The sequence below is a fragment of the Doryrhamphus excisus genome, linkage group LG6, assembly GCF_037039965.1.
Source record: "Doryrhamphus excisus strain RoL-2023G ecotype Guam linkage group LG6, RoL_Dexc_Guam_v1.1, whole genome shotgun sequence".
NCBI classification, from domain to species: domain Eukaryota; kingdom Metazoa; phylum Chordata; class Actinopteri; order Syngnathiformes; family Syngnathidae; genus Doryrhamphus; species Doryrhamphus excisus.
The window spans coordinates 11299699-11320115 of record NC_136362.1 but is presented as its reverse complement, the minus strand read 5'-3'; the positions used below and the strand labels follow the sequence as shown (position 1 = coordinate 11320115).

Below are 20417 nucleotides of genomic sequence, written 5' to 3'. Positions count from 1 at the left end.
TTGTACACCTCCACAAGGCTGGAAAGGGCTACGGAGCAATTACCAAGCAGCTTGGTGAAAAAAGGTCCACTGTTGGAGCTATCATTAGAAAATGGAAGAAGCTAAACATGACGGTCAATCTCAATCGGAGTGGAGCCCCATGCAAGATATCACCTCGTGGGGTCTCAATGATTCTAAGAAAGGTGAGGAATCAGCCCAGAACTACACGACAGGACTTGGTCAATGACCTGAAAAGAGCTGGGACCACCGTTTCCAAGGTTACTGTAGGTAATACACTAAGACGTCATGATGTGAAATCATGCATGGCACGAAAGGTTCCCCTGCTTAAACCAGCACATGTCAAGGCCCGTCTTAAGTTTGCATATGACCATTTGGATGATACAGAGGAGTCATGGGAGAAAGTTTTATGGTCAGATGAGACCAAAATAGAACTTTTTGGTCATAATTCCAATAAGCGTGTTTGGAGGAAGAAGAATGAAGAGTACAATCCGAAGAACACCATCCCTACTGTGAAGCATGGGGGTGGTAGCATCATGCTTTGGGGGTGTTTTTCTGCACATGGGACAGGACGAGTGCACTGCATTAAAGAGAGGATGACTGGGGCCGTGTATTGTGAGATTTTGGGGAACAACCTCCTTCCCTCTGTCAGAGCATTGAAGATGGGTCGTGGCTGGGTCTTCCAACACGACAACGACCCGAAGCACACAGCCAGGAAAACCAAGGAGTGGCTCCGTAAGAAGCATATCAAGGTTCTAGCATGGCCCAGCCAGTCTCCAGACCTGAACCCAATCGAAAATCTTTGGAGGGAGCTCAAACTCCGTGTTTCTCAGCGACAGCCCAGAAACCTGACTGATCTAGAGAAGATCTGTGTGGAGGAGTGGGCCAAGATCCCTCCTGCAGTGTGTGCAAACCTGGTGAAAAACTACAGGAAACGTTTGACCTCTGTAATAGCAAACAAAGGCTACTGTACCAAATATTAACATTCATTTTCTCAGGTGTTCAAATACTTATTTGCAGCTGTATCACACAAATAAATTGTTAAAAAATCATGCATTGTGATTTCTGGATTTTTCTTTTTAGTTTATCTCTCTCACAGTGGACATGCACCTACGATGAAAATTTCAGACCCCTCCATGATTTCTAAGTGGGAGAAATAGCAAAATAGCAGGGTGTTCAAATACTTATTTTCTTCACTGTATGGCTAAAGCGCAGACCTCACAGCTAGGAGACCAGGGTTCAATTCCACCCTCGGCCATCTCTGTGTGGAGTTTGCATGTTCTCCCCGTGCATGCGTGGGTTTTCTCCGGGTACTCTGGTTTCCACCCACATTCCAAAAAAATGCTAGGTTAATTGGCGACTCCAAATAGTCCATAGGTATGAATGTGAGTGTGAATGGTTGTTTGCCTATATGTGCCCTGTGATTGGCTGGCCACCAGTCCAGGGTGTACCCCGCCTCTCGCCCGAAGACAGTTGGGATAGTTGGGATTTGGACTGAAATATCAGTCCAAATCATCCAAAATGGCCAGTAGCTCCTTCATTATAATAAACCCAGTTTTCTTACCGCATTGTTTTCCCACTTTTCAGATTAACGTCGCTGTAAAATGTCTGAAAACAGATGTGCTCACCCAACCTGATGCTCTGGAGGACTTCATCTGTGAGGTCAATGCCATGCACTCTCTGGACCACCAGAACCTCATTCGCCTCTACGGTGTGGTGCTCACACACCCAATGAAAATGGTAAAGCACACACACACACACACAACCGCACCCACAAAGGAAGGAATATGCATCATAGAACCACATTCATAGTGACTATGTAATAATGACCCAGCAGTCTAGAATATAATCTGCACGGGCATCTGAAGGCCTTTGTGTGAGTGTGATGAGGATGGAGGCAAGCAGGGAGAAACAGGAAGGGAGGAGAGCAAGTATACACAAAGCTAAAATAGCAGCTGACGTCTCTGCTTTTCCACCTTTTGAGTGCCAAATACTTTTTGAGGTACATCATTACTTATAACCTTCCTGTTTTTGTCACATTACTTTGTCAACATTTTCTTCTCAATCAGAAATCACTCCACACTCTTTATTTCTCTCTGGTTCTACCATATCTTACTTATTGTGTGGAAATATGGGGTTATAACTATAAAAGCAACCTTCACTCGCTAAATGTACTGCAAAAAAGGTCAGTAAGGATAATTCATAATGCCGCCTACAGAGAACATACTAACTCCTTATTTCTAAAATCACAAATACTTCAACTTTGCTGATATAGTTCATCTTCAAACAGCTAAAATAATGCATAAGGCTAAAAATAACCAATTACCTAAAAATGTCATCCAATACTTCTCTACAAGAAAGGAGAAATATGATTTCAGGGAAGAACTACATTTGAAACACTTATATGCTAGGACTATGTTAAAAAGCCATAGCATTTCAGTATGTGGAATCAAACTATGGAATGGATTGAGTAAGACCCTCAAACAATGCACAACGATGAGCCAATTCAAGAAACAATACAAGCAGTTGATATTTGCTAAATACAAGGATGAAGAGTCTTGAACCAGTCATGATGTGCTATACATATCACTATATAGACACTTACTATGGTACCCATTATGTGACAAATTTTTATTTTATTTTATTTTATTTTATTTTATTTTATTTTATTTTATTTTATTTTATTTTATTTTATTTTATTTTATTTTATTTTATTTTATTTTATTTTATTTTATTTTATACCTATTATGTCATTGTATGGTCATATACTACTTCAGTATGAGGTACATTATATAAAAAAAACAACAAAAAAAAACCTTAAACTGTATTATGGAAAGCAGGAAGTGAACATTCAATTGTAATCTGATGCATGTTCAAATGAAATAAAACCATTACCATTACCAACATCATCTCCCATGTTCCTTCTCACACTTTCACTAATATACACCAATCATACATGTCTACATGTGCTACAGGTGACCGAGCTCGCTCCACTGGGTTCTCTGCTGGATCGCTTGCGGTGCATCCGTCCACAGGGCCCGGTGTTGATCCATACACTGTGTCAGTATGCCGTGCAGGTGGCCTGTGGCATGGCCTATCTGGAGCACAGAAGGTTTATCCATCGAGATCTAGCAGCCAGGTAGACCGTCATGCCTTTTTTTTTTAGTACACAGTCTACGTATGGCTTCAAATGGTTTTGTGTGGTGTTGGTTTGTTCTGTACTTTTTTACTAGAATGTTCCCCTCTAAATGTTTTATAGCATGTTACGTTATTTTATTGCCTTTCCTTCTCACTTCTCCACCCAGACATTTATAGGTCGTTACAGAGTGACTCGGCCCATGAGCTAAATGAGTCACATCTTGGCATGCGTTATGTTGGGTGGTCTTGCCTAAATTCAATAGACGTCAGTCATTTCATATTAGGGATGCAACCATACAGAAAATTCACGCTTTGGTTTTATTTGATGTTTTAGTGTCAAAGTTTGATTTTTTTTTCCCAACACACAAAATGATTTTCATGCCTTTTTTTAAATCTGTATTTTATTGATATTATCAACATGGCAATGAAAAGTTACAGTTCATATATTCCATAGTATTGCAACTACATCACATTCTTTATTTCCATATATATATATATATATATATATATATGTATATAGTTTGCAACATTTAGAGGAGAACATTACATTTATGAAATAGATGGAAACAAAATGTCAATACATCCAAAGTCAATGCAACACATAGAAAAACTTATATTTTTCTTCAATTGATCTTAAAATTATTTAACAAGTGTAGAAAAATAAATTTGTGGTTGCATTTGTAGTACGTTTATGTTTTTTTATTGACTCACTGTGGCATTTTTACGTGGAACACTAAATTCATCACACAGCAACTAAAAGTTTTTCCATATTGCATTTCATCTGAGCAACACATTCATTGGAGGACAAGCAGCACAGAAAATGTTGGATGGCTCGACAATGTTCTCTCTGTCCACCACAGGGAGCCCAAAGCCCAGAGGGAGGCTGACGTCATTGCAGCGCCCCCAATGAATACTTTGCTCAGACTCAATGCATTATAGGAAAACTATATATTTTTTCCACTTGAAACTCTGATTGGTACATGTTTGTGCCTGTACATGTTTATTATGTGTATCTTTTTAGGGTTAAGTTGCTGTGTGATGAGTTTAGTTTGTAGTTTTTTGACTTTTTTTCCCTCTTTTTTTCTCTCTAGTGTGTAGTTTCTAACATTGTGCACATTTTTAAACAAGACCAACAATTCCAGAGTACAACACCTTTCTGAATTTATTGACCAAAAAACGATTCACAAGAACTGCACTCCATACTGCATTGTTGTTGTTGTTGTTTTTTGTTTTCCAATGAGATTAAAATGTGGCTTGTCTTTTCAGGAACATTCTGTTGGCTTCAGCTCACAGGGTGAAGATTGGTGACTTTGGCCTGATGAGGGCGCTGCCGAACAACCATGAGCACTATGTCATGCAGGAGCACAGGAAGGTTCCCTTTGCATGGTGGGTTGACTTAAGTACAAATGTATCTTCTGATAATAATAATAATTTATCACTGTTGTCTGATCTTGGTATTATATTATTTTTTTGTTCCAAAAGGCAATGAATTCATTACACCAAAGACGTATTTCGCTGAAACGGACTTACGATACATTGTAGCGAGATTGAAGTCAATAGTGTTTCTCATTTTTATGAAATTGCTGGAACTTGCAACTTTCTTTGGCCTCATGGGGGGGTTATTTACTCAATAAAAAAACTCAGAGCAAACCTTGGTCAAGTGCAATTGTATATTAAACCTGCAGATTTTTAAGAAACCTGAATCATAGCAAAACTAGGGGTTACGAAAGCTGAGGTTTGACTGTATTCACTTCTTTATTCCTGTCATCTGCTCACCTTTTGTTCTTTGAACTGTCTTTACCCATGCAGGTGTGCCCCCGAGAGTCTGAAGACTAGAACGTTCTCCCATGCCACCGACACATGGATGTTTGGTGTGACTCTATGGGAGATGTTCACGCATGGTCAAGAGCCTTGGTTAGGCCTTAATGGCAGCCAGGTAGAAACGTGTTTACTCGGGGAAAAACGCCCATGAGTGATGTGACTGAATGATGTGCTTTTGTTTTTAAATCCCAGATCCTGCATAAGATTGATAAAGAAGGTGAACGCCTCCCAAAGCCAGAGGACTGTCCACAGGATATCTACAACGTCATGCTGCAGTGTTGGGCGCAGAAACCAGATGACAGACCCACTTTTGTGGCTCTGCGAGAGTTCCTGCTTGAGGTGAGGCAACTGCTGTTTATTTTTATTTAGTTGTTTGTATTCTTTGGGGTTGATGGGTGTGCTTTCAAAAACTTTCCATTTCAATGCAAAACTGAAGGTGATGACTTTAATTGCATAAATTGTCCTTTAGCGACATCTAGTGGACATTTTTCAAATAGCTCTTCCTTCATGTCTTGAAAATTTGAAAATAAGGGACATTTGTCAGAAAATAAGGACAATAAATTCAAATCTCCCAGGGAAAATAGGAGGGTTGACATGTATGATTATTTAGTGTATTAATAAGTCAAAAGTGTTAAGTTTTTCATTAAACTAGCCAAAGGAATCAAGGATTAATTGAGGGTTTAACATGGCCCGAGTTAAATTCCACCCTCGACCACCTCTGTGTGGAGTTTGCATGTTCTAGCCGTGCATGCATGGGTTTTCTCCAGGTACTCCGGTTTCCTCCCACATTCCAAAAACATGCTAGGTTAATTGGCGACTCCAAATTGTCCATAGGTATGAATGTGAGTGTGAATGGTTGTTTGTCTATATGTGCCCTGTGATTGGCTGGCCGCCAGTCCAGGTTGTACCCCGCCTCTCGCCTGCAGACAGCTGGGATAGGCTCCAGCACCCCCGCGACCCTTGTGAGGATAAGCGGTAAAAAAATGAATGAATGAATCTTGCACATAGCAAATTGTTCAAATAACACAACATTACATATTAATATTGTTATTATTTACAACTAAAAAAGGTGTGGACATACCAAAAATGATCTCTGGACAAACCCATCCACTCTAAAGTTTAAAACGTACACACACACACACACACAATGACATTGACATGATAATAAACAAATATTCTGTCAGATAAAGCGCCACATATAAAACATTACATGTGTGTTTCAGTCCATGCCGACAGACATGTGCGCTCTGCAGGACTTTGATGAGCAGGACAAGCTGCGGATTCAGGCTGATGATGTCATCACCATCATTGAGGGCAGGTTAGACTTACGATTATACGTAATGTTGGAGCCAGCGAGCTGTATTTATTTATTTTTTTGCTTTTTTTTTTCAAGACACATAAGGTCTTAAATCCTTGTAATTTTTCACCAAATTCTCATAACAGTTGAGTTTCATTCACTTCAATTTTCTCTGCTTATTTCAGAGCGGAGAACTATTGGTGGCGTGGTCAGAACACACGTACTCTGAAAGTGGGACAGTTCCCCAGGAACGTAGTGACATCGGTGGCGGGTTTGTCGGCTCATGACATCAGCCGACCACTCAAGAACAGCTTCATCCACACGGGCCATGGAGATGCTAACCCTCATCGCTGCTGGGGCTTTCCAGACAGGATTGAAGAGTAAATACTGCTAATTGAATAGATCATTTATAGGTTTTGGCAGTAGGTGCACCGTGATGCTGTGACCAATAGATGGCAGTAGTTCCTTGCAACAATTGGGACAAACTAGGTTTTAGTACCCATTCAAGTATGTCCAACTCTCTTTCAGGTTGTATCTTGGGAATCCCATGGATCCTCCTGATGTTCTTGGTTTGGACCTCAGTGCCGCTCGGCCCACTCAGCTACCAGGACGAGCTAAAAGTAAGCAGATGAAAACAGAGCACAAATATACACCTTGTCAGGAAACTCAAATTTCACAGTAATACATCAACAAAACACACTTCTTAATCAATTAGCAAAGCCGGTGTTGGACTTAATGTGGTTTATTTCACCAACGGGTGCCTCTGACAAAGTTTGTCCCACAATGAGCGCTCTTCCTGGGGCAGGCGATGTTGCCACACTTCTTTTGAGCTCCACCGCACCAGCGGTACTACGTTAGCACTCTTAAATTCATACACAGTAAGCCAGGGGTCTCCAGCCAGTAGATTATGAGCTGCCAGTAGCTCCTAAACACTTTTAATTACCTCTCCAAAGATGTTATTAAGGGCTGCACGGCGGACGAGTGGTTAGCGCACAGACCTCACAGCCAGGAGATCGGGGTTCAATTCCACCCTCGGCCATCTCATGTGTGGAGTTTGCATGTTCTCCCCGTTCTCCGGGTACTCCGGTTTCCTCCCACATTCCCAAAAACATGCGAGGTTAATTGTCCATAGGTATGAATGTGAGTGTGAATGGTTGTTTGTCTATATGTGCCCTGCGATTGGCTGGCCAACAATTGAGACAGCTGGGATAGGCTACAGCACCCCCCGCGACCCTCGTGAGGAAAAGCGGTAGAAAATGAATGAATGAATGTTCATTGATTATAACTTCTATTAGTAGTTGGGAAGCACTTTGGGCATGTGACCAATCACAGCGGAGTGGGCGTGGCTAGAGGCAGGCCATGGCTGATATAAATTCAGGTCATTTTGTTAGTTTGGAAGCACTTTGGGCATGTGACCAATCACAATGGAGTAGGTGTGGCCGGAGGAGGGCCGTGGATGAAATTAATTCAAACAGGTTGTTTGAAGCACTTTGGGCGTGTGACCAATCACAGCGGAGTGGGCGTCGCCGTGCGTGACATGCATTCAAACAGACCGTTTTGGCTGGAAGCCCAAATCCAAGGAAATACAGCTGGAATAGGTGCAGATTCTGGAATAACTATAAAGCTATAAAGCTAGTAGACAACTATATAGTACACAACTCAGTACAAAGTGTTGAAAAATTTACATATTAGGTCCCCTTTAAAGCTTTCTTTGCATCAAACTTTGAAATAAGGAGTGAGCCAGAGACACTAAAAATGTTAATTTTGGACTCATGAGGTGGAAACTCCAAATTTATGATGTTCCTGTTTATTACAAGAATAGTGCAGAGCATACTGGAGCGTAAATGATAGGTCCACTGTGATACTGTATTTCCTGTAAAGCAGTAAATACTGTCCTGTCCTGCAGTATAAGTTTGCTATATTTATATACTCGTATATCCTGAATTTCGACTTTTTTCACTTTAAAATGCCCCCTGAACCACTTTTTTATTTTACTTGCTAGAAGAGCATCTTTCTCTTTTTTGCTTCCTCGCTGTTTTTTTTTTTGTGTTTAATCCCTGCTCACTCTTTGCACTGCGGTGGCTCTATTTTCTTTCCAGAGGAGCCTCCTCCGCGCCCTCCTCAGCCAGCAGTGTTAATCAAGAGTAAGTCTGCTTTCTCTCAGCAGCTCCTCACCCATTGCTCCTGCCCTCTCTGTTCCCTTCTAGCTCCACTCTTCAAAGGTACACCTCATGTTTTTTTTTCTCTTGTTTGCTTGTGTTTGCAGTGATTCTGCCTTTACTTTTATTTTTCATTCCCTAACATCATTGCCTTACTGTTTTCCCCAATACTGCGTCCTGATGTATGCACTCTGTGGTGCCAAGTCATCCTCTTGTGTCACATAAGTATTGGAATATGTTGTGTGTTTCTCTCCAGAGCCTTGTTATGATCCGGTGAATGAGGATGATGATGACTTGACATCTGCAGGATTGAAGAAGCTGTCACTACAGAAAACCAGCTCTGTCAAAGGCCTCAAACTTAAACCAACAGCATGGGTCTCCTCCTCCAAACAGGGGAGCGACAAGAACCCTCATCCTTGCAGCGAAGTGTCCCTCATTGACTTTGAGGAGGAGTTCTCCCTACCCACGCCTTCCCCGTCATCCGTGGTGGAAATCCCAATCCCGTGTCTGGCAAAGCTAGCTTTGCAAGCGGAGAATCTCTTGGACAGGACGCCATCTCAGAGTCCGTCTAAATCTTTGCCCCGCCCTCTCCACCCCACGCCGGTTGTGGACTGGGATGCTCGACCTTTACCCCCGCCCCCGGCGTATGATGATGTCGCCCAAGATGAAGACGATATGGAGGTGCGGTAGGATATGGTATCGGTGTTCATCTAATTGCGACATACCGGAGATAGTCATGTAGAAATTGGGATTAGGGTTTGCTTTCTGAGCACTGCTAAGTTGCCCTTGAGCAAGAATGTGAAACCCAGACAACTCCACATTGTCTCCCTCGGTGGATCCATGTCTGGGAGTTGTGTGTAGGAATCGCTTATATGGAATGTACTATATGTGTGAAGCTTAAGAATTACTATAAATTGAATTTCAGTTAATCAATTATCCAATTATTCGACAACTATTTTGGTGTTAGATTAACTGCTTTTAATTAAAAAATGTAAATATGATCTGATTGGAAATGTTAGTATTTAATTTCCTTCATCATGCCCAAAAGCAGACATGTTTGTGTTTCAGGCAAACAAGATATTGACTTAGGGGTTTGGTTCTTCTAAGGCAGGGGTCGGCAACCCGTGTTTCTTCAGCTTACCTGCTTTGGCTGGCTTCCTTTTTTTTAATTTGCATATTTCAAAAAGATAGTAAAAATACTAGATATTTCTAAGACTGTGAACGCAACCTCGCTGAGTTGAAGAAAGTAGTTTTAGGAAAGGTTTGCGACCCCTGGTTTAAGGCCTAACCCACGCCTAGCCCAATTATTCGATTAATCGACGAAAAAAGTATGAACAAGTTTCAGTGCCCATGCTAATCGAAATCTTCTTTTTCCACAAAAAGGTGAGTTCCATCAACAGCACAGAACAGCATCACGATGAAGAGCCAACTGATGTCCACAATGCAGAAACCAGTGTTTCCACAGTTCCAGACAAACAAGGCCTGGAGGATAACCTCTTTCTCCGCAGCAATCCCAGCCAGGTCCTCACTACCTCATTCTGCCAGTCTGCAGAAATATTCCACGAACTGCAGCAAGAGTGCATGAAGAGGCTCAATGTGCCGACATCTGCCTCGTGTCTGCAGACACCCCACCACCATGGACACCTCTCGTCCACTGAGGATAAACCCCAGATCCCCCCTCGTGTTCCTATTCCCCCTCGCCCAATTAAAAAAGGCGACTACTCATCTCCTCGTTGGTCGAGAGACCTCTCCCTGTCTCCGACCCCGCCTGACGTCACAGAAGACATTTCAAGCTCAGAACAGGATCGGCCACCGCAGATCCCTCCCAGGGAACCGTTGTCACAACCCGGCTCCAGGACCCCCAGCCCCTTGGGTCTGGTAGTGGGCTCCCCGCAGCAGAGAGTGTACTCCGTCAGCCCCACAACCACACAAGTTCCTCTCACCACTTGCCCCTCCACACACACCTACAGCTCCTACCTCTCTACCTCTCCGAGTAAATTCATGCCGACCACACACAGCTTCGCGTCTGATCCCAAATACACGGCACCCAAAGTGATTCAAGCACAGGGGAAGGAATTATCGAACAAGGGCCCCTGCATCCTACCTATAGTCCGTGATGGACGTAAAGTCAGTAACACTCACTATTACCTTCTGCCAGAGAGGCCGCCCTACCTCGACCGATACGATCGCTTCTTCAGGGAAGCCGAGAGCTTGAGTGGAAACAGTGTGGATGACAGGCACACACGTCAACCTAACACTGCTACCGTTCGACCCCTGGTGCTCGGCGGCCAGACTTGGCAGGGGCATGGCCAAGGAGAGGCCGTTGTCCCACTGGGAGAGCTGAAGGCTAATTTCTCCTCTAACAATAGCAGCAGTCTTGGACTACGGACAGGAATGAAGACATCAGTTAGTCTCTCCGGTATCAGCGGAGAGACTTTGACAGCACCAGCAGGCACTGCAACCTGTCCCAGGATGGACGGATTGGGAAACTCAGCTGACAGAGTCAGAATGGTAATATTAAAGATTTATATCGTCTGCCATTTAAACCTTTTATGCACTGTGTGGCTCATAAATATACTGTGGATCCTCGCAAATTAGCCGATTTTAGGTCAAATATAAGTCGGTAATCATTTGTAAATGTGATACAATCTAGATTAGGGGTGGGCAAACTACGACCCGGGGGCCACATGTGGTCCAACAAGTGTTTGAATTCAGCGCGCCAGTTGCTTTCTAAGTATTTCAACTTTTAACATACAAACCAGCAACATGACTTGCAAGTCGGATGTCTTATTTAGTAAAAAAAAAAAACAACAACAAAACTGTAAAATTTAATTCAATTGTATGGTTATATCACCTCGTAATTTGGTACGTGACAAAATAAAATTATTAAAAAAAAAAAAACGTAAACTATATTAGGAAAGCAGGAAGTGAACAAATGTAACAGTTACTGATTGTAAAAGTACCAGATGGAGGGGTAGGATTTAATAAGCTTTGCTTCTTCCTACTCCTTTTGGACATGTGGAACTGTGAACTGATTATGTAAATAAAATAAAATGAAAAAATTAAACTAAACTATATTAGGAAAGCAGGAAGTGAACAAATGTAAAAGTTACTGATTGTAAAAGTACCAGATGGAGGGGTAGGATTTAATAAGCTTTGCTTCTTCCTACTCCTTTTGGACATGTGGAACTGTGAACTGATTATGTAAATAAAATAAATTAAAAAATTAAACTAAACTAAACTATAGTAGGAAAGCAGGAAGTGAACAAATGTAACAGTTAACTGATTGTAAAAGTACCAGATGGAGGGGCAGGATTTAATAAGCTTTGCTTCTTCTTACTCCTTTTGGACATGTGGAACTGTGAACTGATTATGTGATGCATTCAATTGTAATCTGATGCATGTTCAAATGAAATAAAACCATTACCATTACCATTACCATAAATTACATAGTTTGATGTGGTCTGATGTTTAAAGTGCTCCTGAAAAAAGGAACATACAGCTGATAGTATAACACTTTTACAGTTCAAATTAGACAAATAATTCAAGGAAAAGTATAAGCATAAAATTGTGTATGTGTGTAAAATATATGTTCTGGCCCCCTGGACAAGTTTGTAAACTCGATGTGGCCCATGAGTCAAAAATATTTGCCCACCCCTGATCTAGATGTACCGTCTTCATGCTTCAGTGATCATATTTTTTGTCAAGTGTGTTTTGTTGGGCAGCCCTTCAACAGTCAATCCAGCATTGAAACTTTGAGCGATAATATCGTAAATCGTTCCTGGAATTAGAACCATGCACACTTGGAGAAACGCTCGTCTCTATCCTGCTAGCCTGACAATCAAGGCCAAAGGCTGCACCGTGACACCATTGCTATCTGTTAATTGATCATATGACATTATTATTAGTGGCGATCACCTATACGTTTTACACTAGAAATGTCCAAGTAAACCTGCATTGTGTTGCGAGTTAAATGGCAAATGAACAGAAGAGGGTTCTACAGCTGAACTTTTAGTTTAGTAGAACTATTACTGCAGTCGTCGCAAATGTTGATTGGAGGAAAATGTCAAGGTGAAGATAGAAAGACGGTTTCGAGAAGGGGAGACACCTGTGTGCTGGTGCTTCCAGAACACGGGGATTGACCGTACGAAAATACTGCATAATAAAATCACATTCATACAAGTCATTGTAGAGAAGACGTTCCGCCTCTTATCCCAAATCATTTCATGCTCAGGTCAGACTAGATAGGACAGCTCTAGTCTGAGAACAAGATCCAGTCTATTATTTTTCTATAGGAGGAGGCATATCCAGACAGGAATGGCGTCACTCTTTTGTAGTCTCAAATGACGGCCGTTCCATCCAATGGCGTTGGGGCCTCTGCTCATTTGGGTGGTATCACCTGAAACAAAGGTGGCTGTACTTGTTAGCGGCTAAACGATTGACTCTTTCAGGAAGTGATGAAAGGACAGCTATGTGGGAGAAAGGTAGCGTCTTATCCTTCTCAGCCCAAAATGTGGACTTACATTGTCCCAGAGCATGAACTGTTGAATCCTACAACCTGATTTCGATGCTTTGAGAACCTAATGAAATCGGTTATAACACTCTACTTAGTAGGTGCAGCTACTGTGATCGCAGTAATCCTTTACATCCATCCTTACCCGGAATTGTCATGTGACTCAGGTGCAGGAAGCAGTTCACGGTGTGACGATAGAAGAGTGTCGAGCTGCACTGCAGAACCACAACTGGAATGTTCAGAAAGCTGTGCATTACCTGAAGGTAAAAACACTATTATTAGTATGCAATGAAAAGCAACATATTTGGCAATGCACTTTTTGCATGTGATGTGAAAGACAGTTGGGATAGGCTCCAGCACCCCACCGTGACCCTCGTGAGGATAAGCGGTAGAAAATGAATGAATGAATGAATGTTGGGGTATGGATACACCTTCCATCTCCACCACATCTCTGGTATTGTAGCCTTGAATGTTGGCTGATACCGATAATGGTAATGGTATGCACAACGATGAGCGAATTCAAGAAACAAAACAAGCCTTGAACCAGTCATGATGTGCTATACATATCACTATATTGACACTTACTATGGTACCCATTATGTCATTGGATGGTCATATCACCTTGTACTTTGGTACGTGACAAAAATAAAATAAAAATAAATAAAAAAAACTTAAACTCTATTAGGAAAGCAGGAAGTGAACAAATGTAACAGTTACTGATTGTAAAAGTAGCAGATGGAGGGGTAGGATTTAATAAGCTTTGCTTCTTCCTACTCCTTTTGGACATGAACTGTGAACTGATTATGTAAATAAAATAAAATAAAGTAAACTAAAATAAAGTAAAATAAAAAAATAAAATAAAATAAAAAACTTAAACTATATTAGGAAAGCAGGAAGTGAACAAATGTAGCAGTTACTGATTGTAAAAGTACCACATGGAGGGGTAGGATTTAATAAGCTTTGCTTCTTCCTACTCCTTTCGGACATGTGGAACTGTGAACTGATTATGTAAATAAAATAAAATAAAGTAAACTAAAATAAAGTAAAATAAAAAACTTAAACTATATTAGGAAAGCAGGAAGTGAACAAATGTAACAGTTACTGATTGTAAAAGTACCAGATGGAGGGGTAGGATTTAATAAGCTTTGTTTCTTCCTACTCCTTTCGGACATGTGGAACTGTGAACTGATTATGTAAATAAAGTAAAATAAAGTAAAATAAAATAAAAAACTTAAACTATATTAGGAAAGCAGGAAGTGAACAAATGTAATAGTTACTGATTGTAAAAGTACCAGATGGAGGGGTAAGATTTAATAAGCTTTGCTTCTTCCTACTCCTTTTGGACATGTGGAACTGTGAACTGATTATGTGATGCATTCAATTGTAATCTGATGCATGTTCAAATGAAATCAAACCATTACCATTACCAATGAATGCTGGGGTATGGATACACCTTTCTTTCTCCACCACGTCTCTGGTATTGTAGCCTTGAATGTTGGCTAATACCGATACTGTTAATCTTCCAATCAGTCACATTCCAGACATAAATTAACTATCACATGAACTCCCAGAAACCAAAGCTCCAACACCAAAAAATAAAGGAGCAAACTTTTTTTAACAGCCGCAAGTAACTTGAGAAATGCAATCCATCAAAATAAAAGCCCTATGAAATAGACAATTACGGCTCGGTGAAGTCCTCGGTGGTAAAGTGCGACGCTTTGCTACTGATATTCAGTTGGGTGCATTCCAGGTCAGCTCCTGTGCCATTCAAGGGTAATAACATTTTTTAATGTAGAGCTTACTGTAACTGCAAACGAACGAATAGCCATAGAAAGCTTGATGGGTGCCATTTTTTTTCTAAGTGGATTCCTCTCCGGGCAGGACAAGGAGCTTTGTTGATCCTTCTGGGAAAATCAGGCCATTGTTGCAGTGATGAGCACGCTGTAAATATTTCTGCCGCTCCCTCCTCCCTGGTTGGGTCTGTGGTGGCTCGCTTACTTACATGGTGTGTGTGTGTGTGTGTGTGTATAGCGAAGGACTCCGGGGAGCAATTGACTGCTGCTTAATAACCCGAGCAAAGTTTAGAAGATAAAAAAAAGGCCATCCAGAGGTCTGTTTCCATCTAAACAAAGAATGTGTATTTGAACTACCCTATTTAAAAATGTGCTTGTAAAAGCTCCAAACACAGATTATTTTTGTTAATGTCTGGTAGTAAAAAGCATACCGATCCCGAGTTTTTATCAACTTTTTTTTTTTTTTATGCTCACAGGTGGAACAGTTGTTCTGTTTGGGTCTGAGGAGCAGGTCGGAGTGTCTAAAGCTGCTGGAGATGTGTGACTGGAACCTAGAAGAAGCCAGTACGCAGATGTTGGATAACTATGGCTCTACAACGCAACAGAGGTACTGCGACACTAGGCTTCATTTTTACAGCTTAGTGCAGATCAAAACCCAAGTGGGTTGGTCTCAAGTGTTTGTGCACTCTAATCTTTAACTGTAGCACTACTTGGGGCCGTTTACGATACTCCCAACAGCATTCCAAATATTCTGATCGCATTTCGGAAAAAAAAGACGCAAGCTGCTGCTGAAATGTTACTATAAGCGTCCCTTTATTTACACCAAGTCATGCAGCCAAGAAAAAAGGAGCCAAGCTCAGGATACGCCACCAAGGAAAAGAGGAGCCAAATTCCACCACCTCTACATCACGTCATGTCACCAAGGAAAAGAGGAGCCGGCACTTCATGTCATGTCGCCAAAAAAAGAGGAGCTAAGTTCCACCACCGGTAGATTATGTCAAGTCGCCAAGGATAAAAGAAGCCAAATTCCACCACCGGCACATCACGTCATGTTGCCAAGGAAAAGAGGAGCCAAGTTCCATGAGTGGCACATCATGTCATGTCGCCAAGGAAAAGAGGAGCCAAGTTCCACCACCGGTACATTATGTCACGTGGCCTAGGATAAAAGAAGCCAAATTCCAACACCGGCACATCACGTCATGGCGCCAAGGAAAAGAGGAGCCAAGTTTTATGACCGGTACATTATGTCACGTCTCCAAGGATAAAAGAAGCCAAATTCCACCAATGGTACATCACATCATGTCGCCAAGGAAAAGAGGAGCCAAGTTCCACCACCGTCATGTCACTTCGGCAAGGATAAAAGAAGCCAAATTCCACCACTGGCACATCACATCATGTTGCCAAGGAAAAGAGGAGCCAAATTCCACCACCGGTACATTATGTTGCATCGCCAAGGATAAAAGAAGCCAAATTCCACCACAGGCACATCACATCATGTTGCCAAGGAAAAGAGGAGCCAAGTTTCATGACTGGTACATTATGTCACGTCGCCTAGGATAAAAGAAGCCAAATTCCAACACCGACACATCACGTCATGTCGCCAAGGAAAAGTGGAGCCAAGTTCCACGACCAATATATTATGTCAAGTCGCCAAGGAAAAAAGAAGCCAAATTCCACCACCAGCACATCACGTCATGTCGCCAAGGAAAACAGGAGCCATGTTCCGCCACCGGCACATCACGTCATGTCGCCAAGGAAAAGAGGAGCCAAATTCCACCACCGGCATATTACGTCATGTCGCCAAGGTAAAGAGGAGCCAAATTCTACCACTGGCACATCACGTCATGTCGTCAAGGAAAAGAGGAGCCAAGTTCCACGACCGATACATCATGTCAAGTCGCCAAGGATAAAAGAAGCCAAATTCCACCACCAGCACATCACGTCATGTCGCCAAGGAAAAGAGGAGCCAAGTTCCATGAGTGGTACATCATGTCACATTGTCAATGAAAATAGAAACCAAGCACCAATGGCTGCCACCACACCACGGCACACCATGTCACCAAGAAAAAATGGAGCCAGGCTTCAGAATTTCAAATCCTTTCCTGAAAGTGGTGTAAAGTTTATCATTACGGCTGGTTATGCTTGATTCAGCACAGATGCGAGGTGCGTTCATGGACGTCAGATCATTACACTTTTTTTTTTTTTGGCATGACTGATATGAATCACTGGTTTAGAAAATGTAAAAAATAGCCCCCAAATTTTGACTTTGATTTTTTATTTTAGAATGCAGCCCTCATGGGAAAAAGTTGGAACATGAATGACCTATGCAATGACTTTCTGTTTTCTACTCACATTGAAGAAAAAGTTTCTTAGTCATCCAAGTTACTTGTTGGATGGTTTGATTCTGTATTTTCTCAGTCTAATTCAAATCTTTCTCATATTTGCAGACGGTGACAGACATCTCAGGCTGCAGAGTCCTGATTGGAACTTCATCCTCAATAAAACATGGCCGACGCTGATCCTGTGTGACCCCTCAGTCACAAGACTGTTAGAGTATGGAAAAAACACACGCTTCACCGAACTCAACACAAAATACCACCTCCGCCATTTCACATCTATTGGTGTTTATCATGGGTGAAAGACACTTCCAGTTTGGACTGGTCACATTGCTACCTGATAGCGATCACACTTTTTTTAAGATCCTTTGTATCACTCTGTTATTAGAGCTGCAATTACCGGAGAGACGTTCTCTGATCTTTAAAAGTCATTAAAGGAAGTCTGCTCGGAAGGTGAAAATGAGTTGGACAGCACAACTACACAGAAGCACTTTGCTGAAAACGTTCCCCTCTCTCTATGCCAAGAGGTCATCAAGAACTGCAATTTACTTTAGTCTCAGTTGAAGTCAGGCTAAAAGCCAATCTCCTACACCGGGCATGTATTACCGCTTGGAAGCAATTTGGTTTGCAGATCAAATTCCAAAGAGTCAAACCATACCTCCTCATCCTCCTGCTGTGGCAACTAACATTGATTTGTGTGTACAGGCCTCATTGTACAAGAAGTACTTCCATTTGGTTATTAATAGGAGCGAAGGCACCGGATGCTGAGACCCCTGCACAGTAAACTAGTAAGTCAAAGTGTTATTTCAGAACATGATACACAAACGTTATACTTTGAATTTTCAATGCGTCCTGACAATTAATTTTTATTTCCATTTGTAACCAAAAATGCAGTAATGCATATGAATGTTGTCCCCACGGCTTCACTGCCTCTGCAGACTATATTTTTGATTTTATTCTTTAAATATATATATAGCATAGTGGCTTGTTGTGGCGCCTGAATAGCACATGGCCACACACTGCTGTGGGATGGCATTCCAGCCGTCAACCATTAATTAGTCACACAGTGTGGTTTTATTGGTCACTCCTGCATGGACAGCGTGCCCAAACTCACCCCAAGTGTCCGGTTAGGTTGCGGTAGTGTCAAAATCCCACACATGAATGTTCCGTTTGGCAACAAGCTTTGATATAACCGTGAGATAATCTACAAATTTACAAACTTAGTATGTTGGGGGTGTTGCAAGTATTAAAAATAACATTCAAAATATTTAAAAGCATATTTATGTATTTTGGGCCTAAAGTAAACATTTTTAAATGACCTACAAATACAAAAATGTGATGAAGTATATGTAGTACTCTACACTGTTCTTAAGGTATCAGTAGTGTTAGATTGATCTGACAATAGCCACCGCAGGAAGTACTGTACAGGAAACAGTGACCATAGGGGTGTTATTTCATGTCTAGAGGGCTCTAATTTGGAAAAAAAAAATTGTTTCACTACAAAATATTAAATAAGGAATCATGCTTCATAAATCACTGACCACGTTCTTTTACATTAATAAAGTTGTAATATTATTTGGGAATTAAAATTAGACAAATGACAAAGTTGGAAAATTTTCAGAAAAATTAGGTTGGTATAATAAGAGAGTCATAAACAGAAAGTTGTGTACAGGCGTTTATAACGGTTAATTGGTTCCAGACCCAACCACGATAAATACGATTCATTGTCAGTAAATGTAATATTCTGGTAGAGCATAGAAATTCGAAATACTTCTAAAATTTTAGACATGAAATTACACCCTTATAGTCATCTTTACACCCCGAATATAATTACTTTAGCTTCAAATGTATTTATTGAGAAATTAAGAAGCCAAAAATTTACCACTTCCACACGTAATGGGAGGAGAACATAAGGTAATGTCTCAATGTTCTGTGTCATTACTACTACTACTGCTACATATCACTTGCATTTGAGTAGCCTACAAAATAGTGATTAAAAATAAACTATATAGTGATGGAGCGATCATCGAACCGCAATATTTTGAGGGTGAGGACGACTCAGCAAAAATAGAAAAACTGCTAAATTGTACCAAAACCCAAAACTTTCTGGATCTCACGGAAATTGACATAAATATGGAATGAAACATTGGTGTGGGGAAGTATTTCCCCGGCGGACCGCTCCCAAACACTAGCCTACCCCCTCGGCGTTAATTATATTATATTCTAAAGATGAGACAACACATTAGAAAAGTTTTCCAAGCCACAATAATATATAAGTGTTGTGATTTTTTTTTTCTGTGTTTTTTTTGCAAAAAACAGACTTCTAAAAACTGAAAACATGAAAAATAGAATTTGCGGATTTCACAGGGATCTATAACAAAGCTGTTTTTTCCTGGCATATCTACATGTCCGATATCAAAGTGGTCCCTGCATCCTTTATGCATGCGGTCCTTTGTGGGGAAAAAAAAACTGCAGCCCCTCAATGAGTATCCACATATATAACCAATGAAAGCCAAGATTTAGGCCTTTTTTTTCAAAGAGAAATAGAAATAAAAAATACATTCCAGAATAATTTTCAGTGGTCAACACAACTTTAGAACAGTATGCATGCATGTTTTTTTTTATTTTATTTTATTTTAAATATGCATTTCTTTGCTTCAACCATCTACTATCTGCATACGAGCGGGCTGACTTAGTGGGCGTATTCTGGGTGACAACTGTCACTCATGTTCTCTCATGTGCAATAAGACCGCTGTCGGTAACGGTAAGCTCCCGCTGTGAGCATCAAGAGTCAAGTCTTCATGGAGAATAGATGATTGACAGATGCACGGGGGGGGGGATAGTGGGTAACATTTTCAGTAGCTTAGCGTTTGGCGTGATGACTTTGTCCGTGTGTTGTTGCTGTTTGTCTTGAACCAAGCTGCTGTAGACATGTTAGAGGACTGAAGTGAACTTTGTTGTGTCTCATAATTTACAATTGGTCCCTTTTTTCTTTTACATATATATTTTTTTTTGGCTGTTTTTTTCTTTCTTTGTGTATGTGCCCCCTTAGTTGTTTTGGTTTCTCCTCTTCTGGGTTGATTGAAATGTTCATGAGAAGTTAATGCTGCCGGATTTATAAATGTATTTTTTACTAAATTATTTTTCACCTCTTTTCCCTGTTAATGATTCATTTTTTCCCCTTCATTTTCTTCTTTGCAGCTTAATTGGGATGTTGCACTGCCTGGATTATGTTTTTTTTTTTAGCATCCCTCCTGTTCCGCTGCTCCATTTGACTCGTTATTGACAACTTACAGAGTCTAATTAACAGGGTTTGGGCAGCTTGAAGCATACAGGTGTGCATTTGACACTGAAGAATTACAT

The 20417-nt window shown here is 41.1% G+C and overlaps 1 protein-coding gene across 4 annotated transcripts; it reads left to right on the top strand.

The window, feature by feature from the left end:
- Positions 1–1382: 1382 nt before the first annotated feature.
- LOC144898620 (activated CDC42 kinase 1-like) lies at positions 1383–20209 on the top strand. Of its 4 annotated transcripts, XR_013627523.1 has the most exons (15): positions 1383–1737; positions 2973–3136; positions 4402–4521; positions 4945–5071; positions 5149–5295; positions 6180–6274; positions 6439–6633; positions 6782–6873; positions 8353–8475; positions 8669–9093; positions 9796–10923; positions 13093–13188; positions 15195–15325; positions 17166–17271; positions 17760–20209. XR_013627523.1 is itself a non-coding variant. In XM_078791413.1 (14 exons), exons 1-14 carry the CDS (start codon positions 1519–1521, stop codon positions 17170–17172), a joined length of 3069 nt encoding a protein of 1022 aa, XP_078647539.1. In that variant the 5' UTR covers positions 1383–1518; the 3' UTR covers positions 17173–20209. The 4 variants fall into 4 exon arrangements, 3 of the variants coding, with proteins under 3 accessions (XP_078647539.1, XP_078647540.1, XP_078647541.1); XM_078791413.1 differs by having other exon boundaries at positions 17166–20209; XM_078791414.1 differs by having other exon boundaries at positions 1386–1737; positions 8353–8397; positions 17166–20209.
- Positions 20210–20417: the final 208 nt, after the last annotated feature.

What these genes read in the sequence shown, in the direction of transcription:
- LOC144898620 (XM_078791413.1), top strand. Translation starts at nt 1,519, where the DNA reads ATGGCCAGTAGCTCCTTCATTATAATAAACCCAGTTTTCTTACCGCAT. An exon ending in CATCGAGATCTAGCAGCCAG is followed by an intron (nt 3,137 to 4,401) that starts GTAGACCGTCAT and finishes TTGTCTTTTCAG; the next exon opens with GAACATTCTGTTGGCTTCAG. An exon ending in TAGGCCTTAATGGCAGCCAG is followed by an intron (nt 5,072 to 5,148) that starts GTAGAAACGTGT and finishes TTTAAATCCCAG; the next exon opens with ATCCTGCATAAGATTGATAA.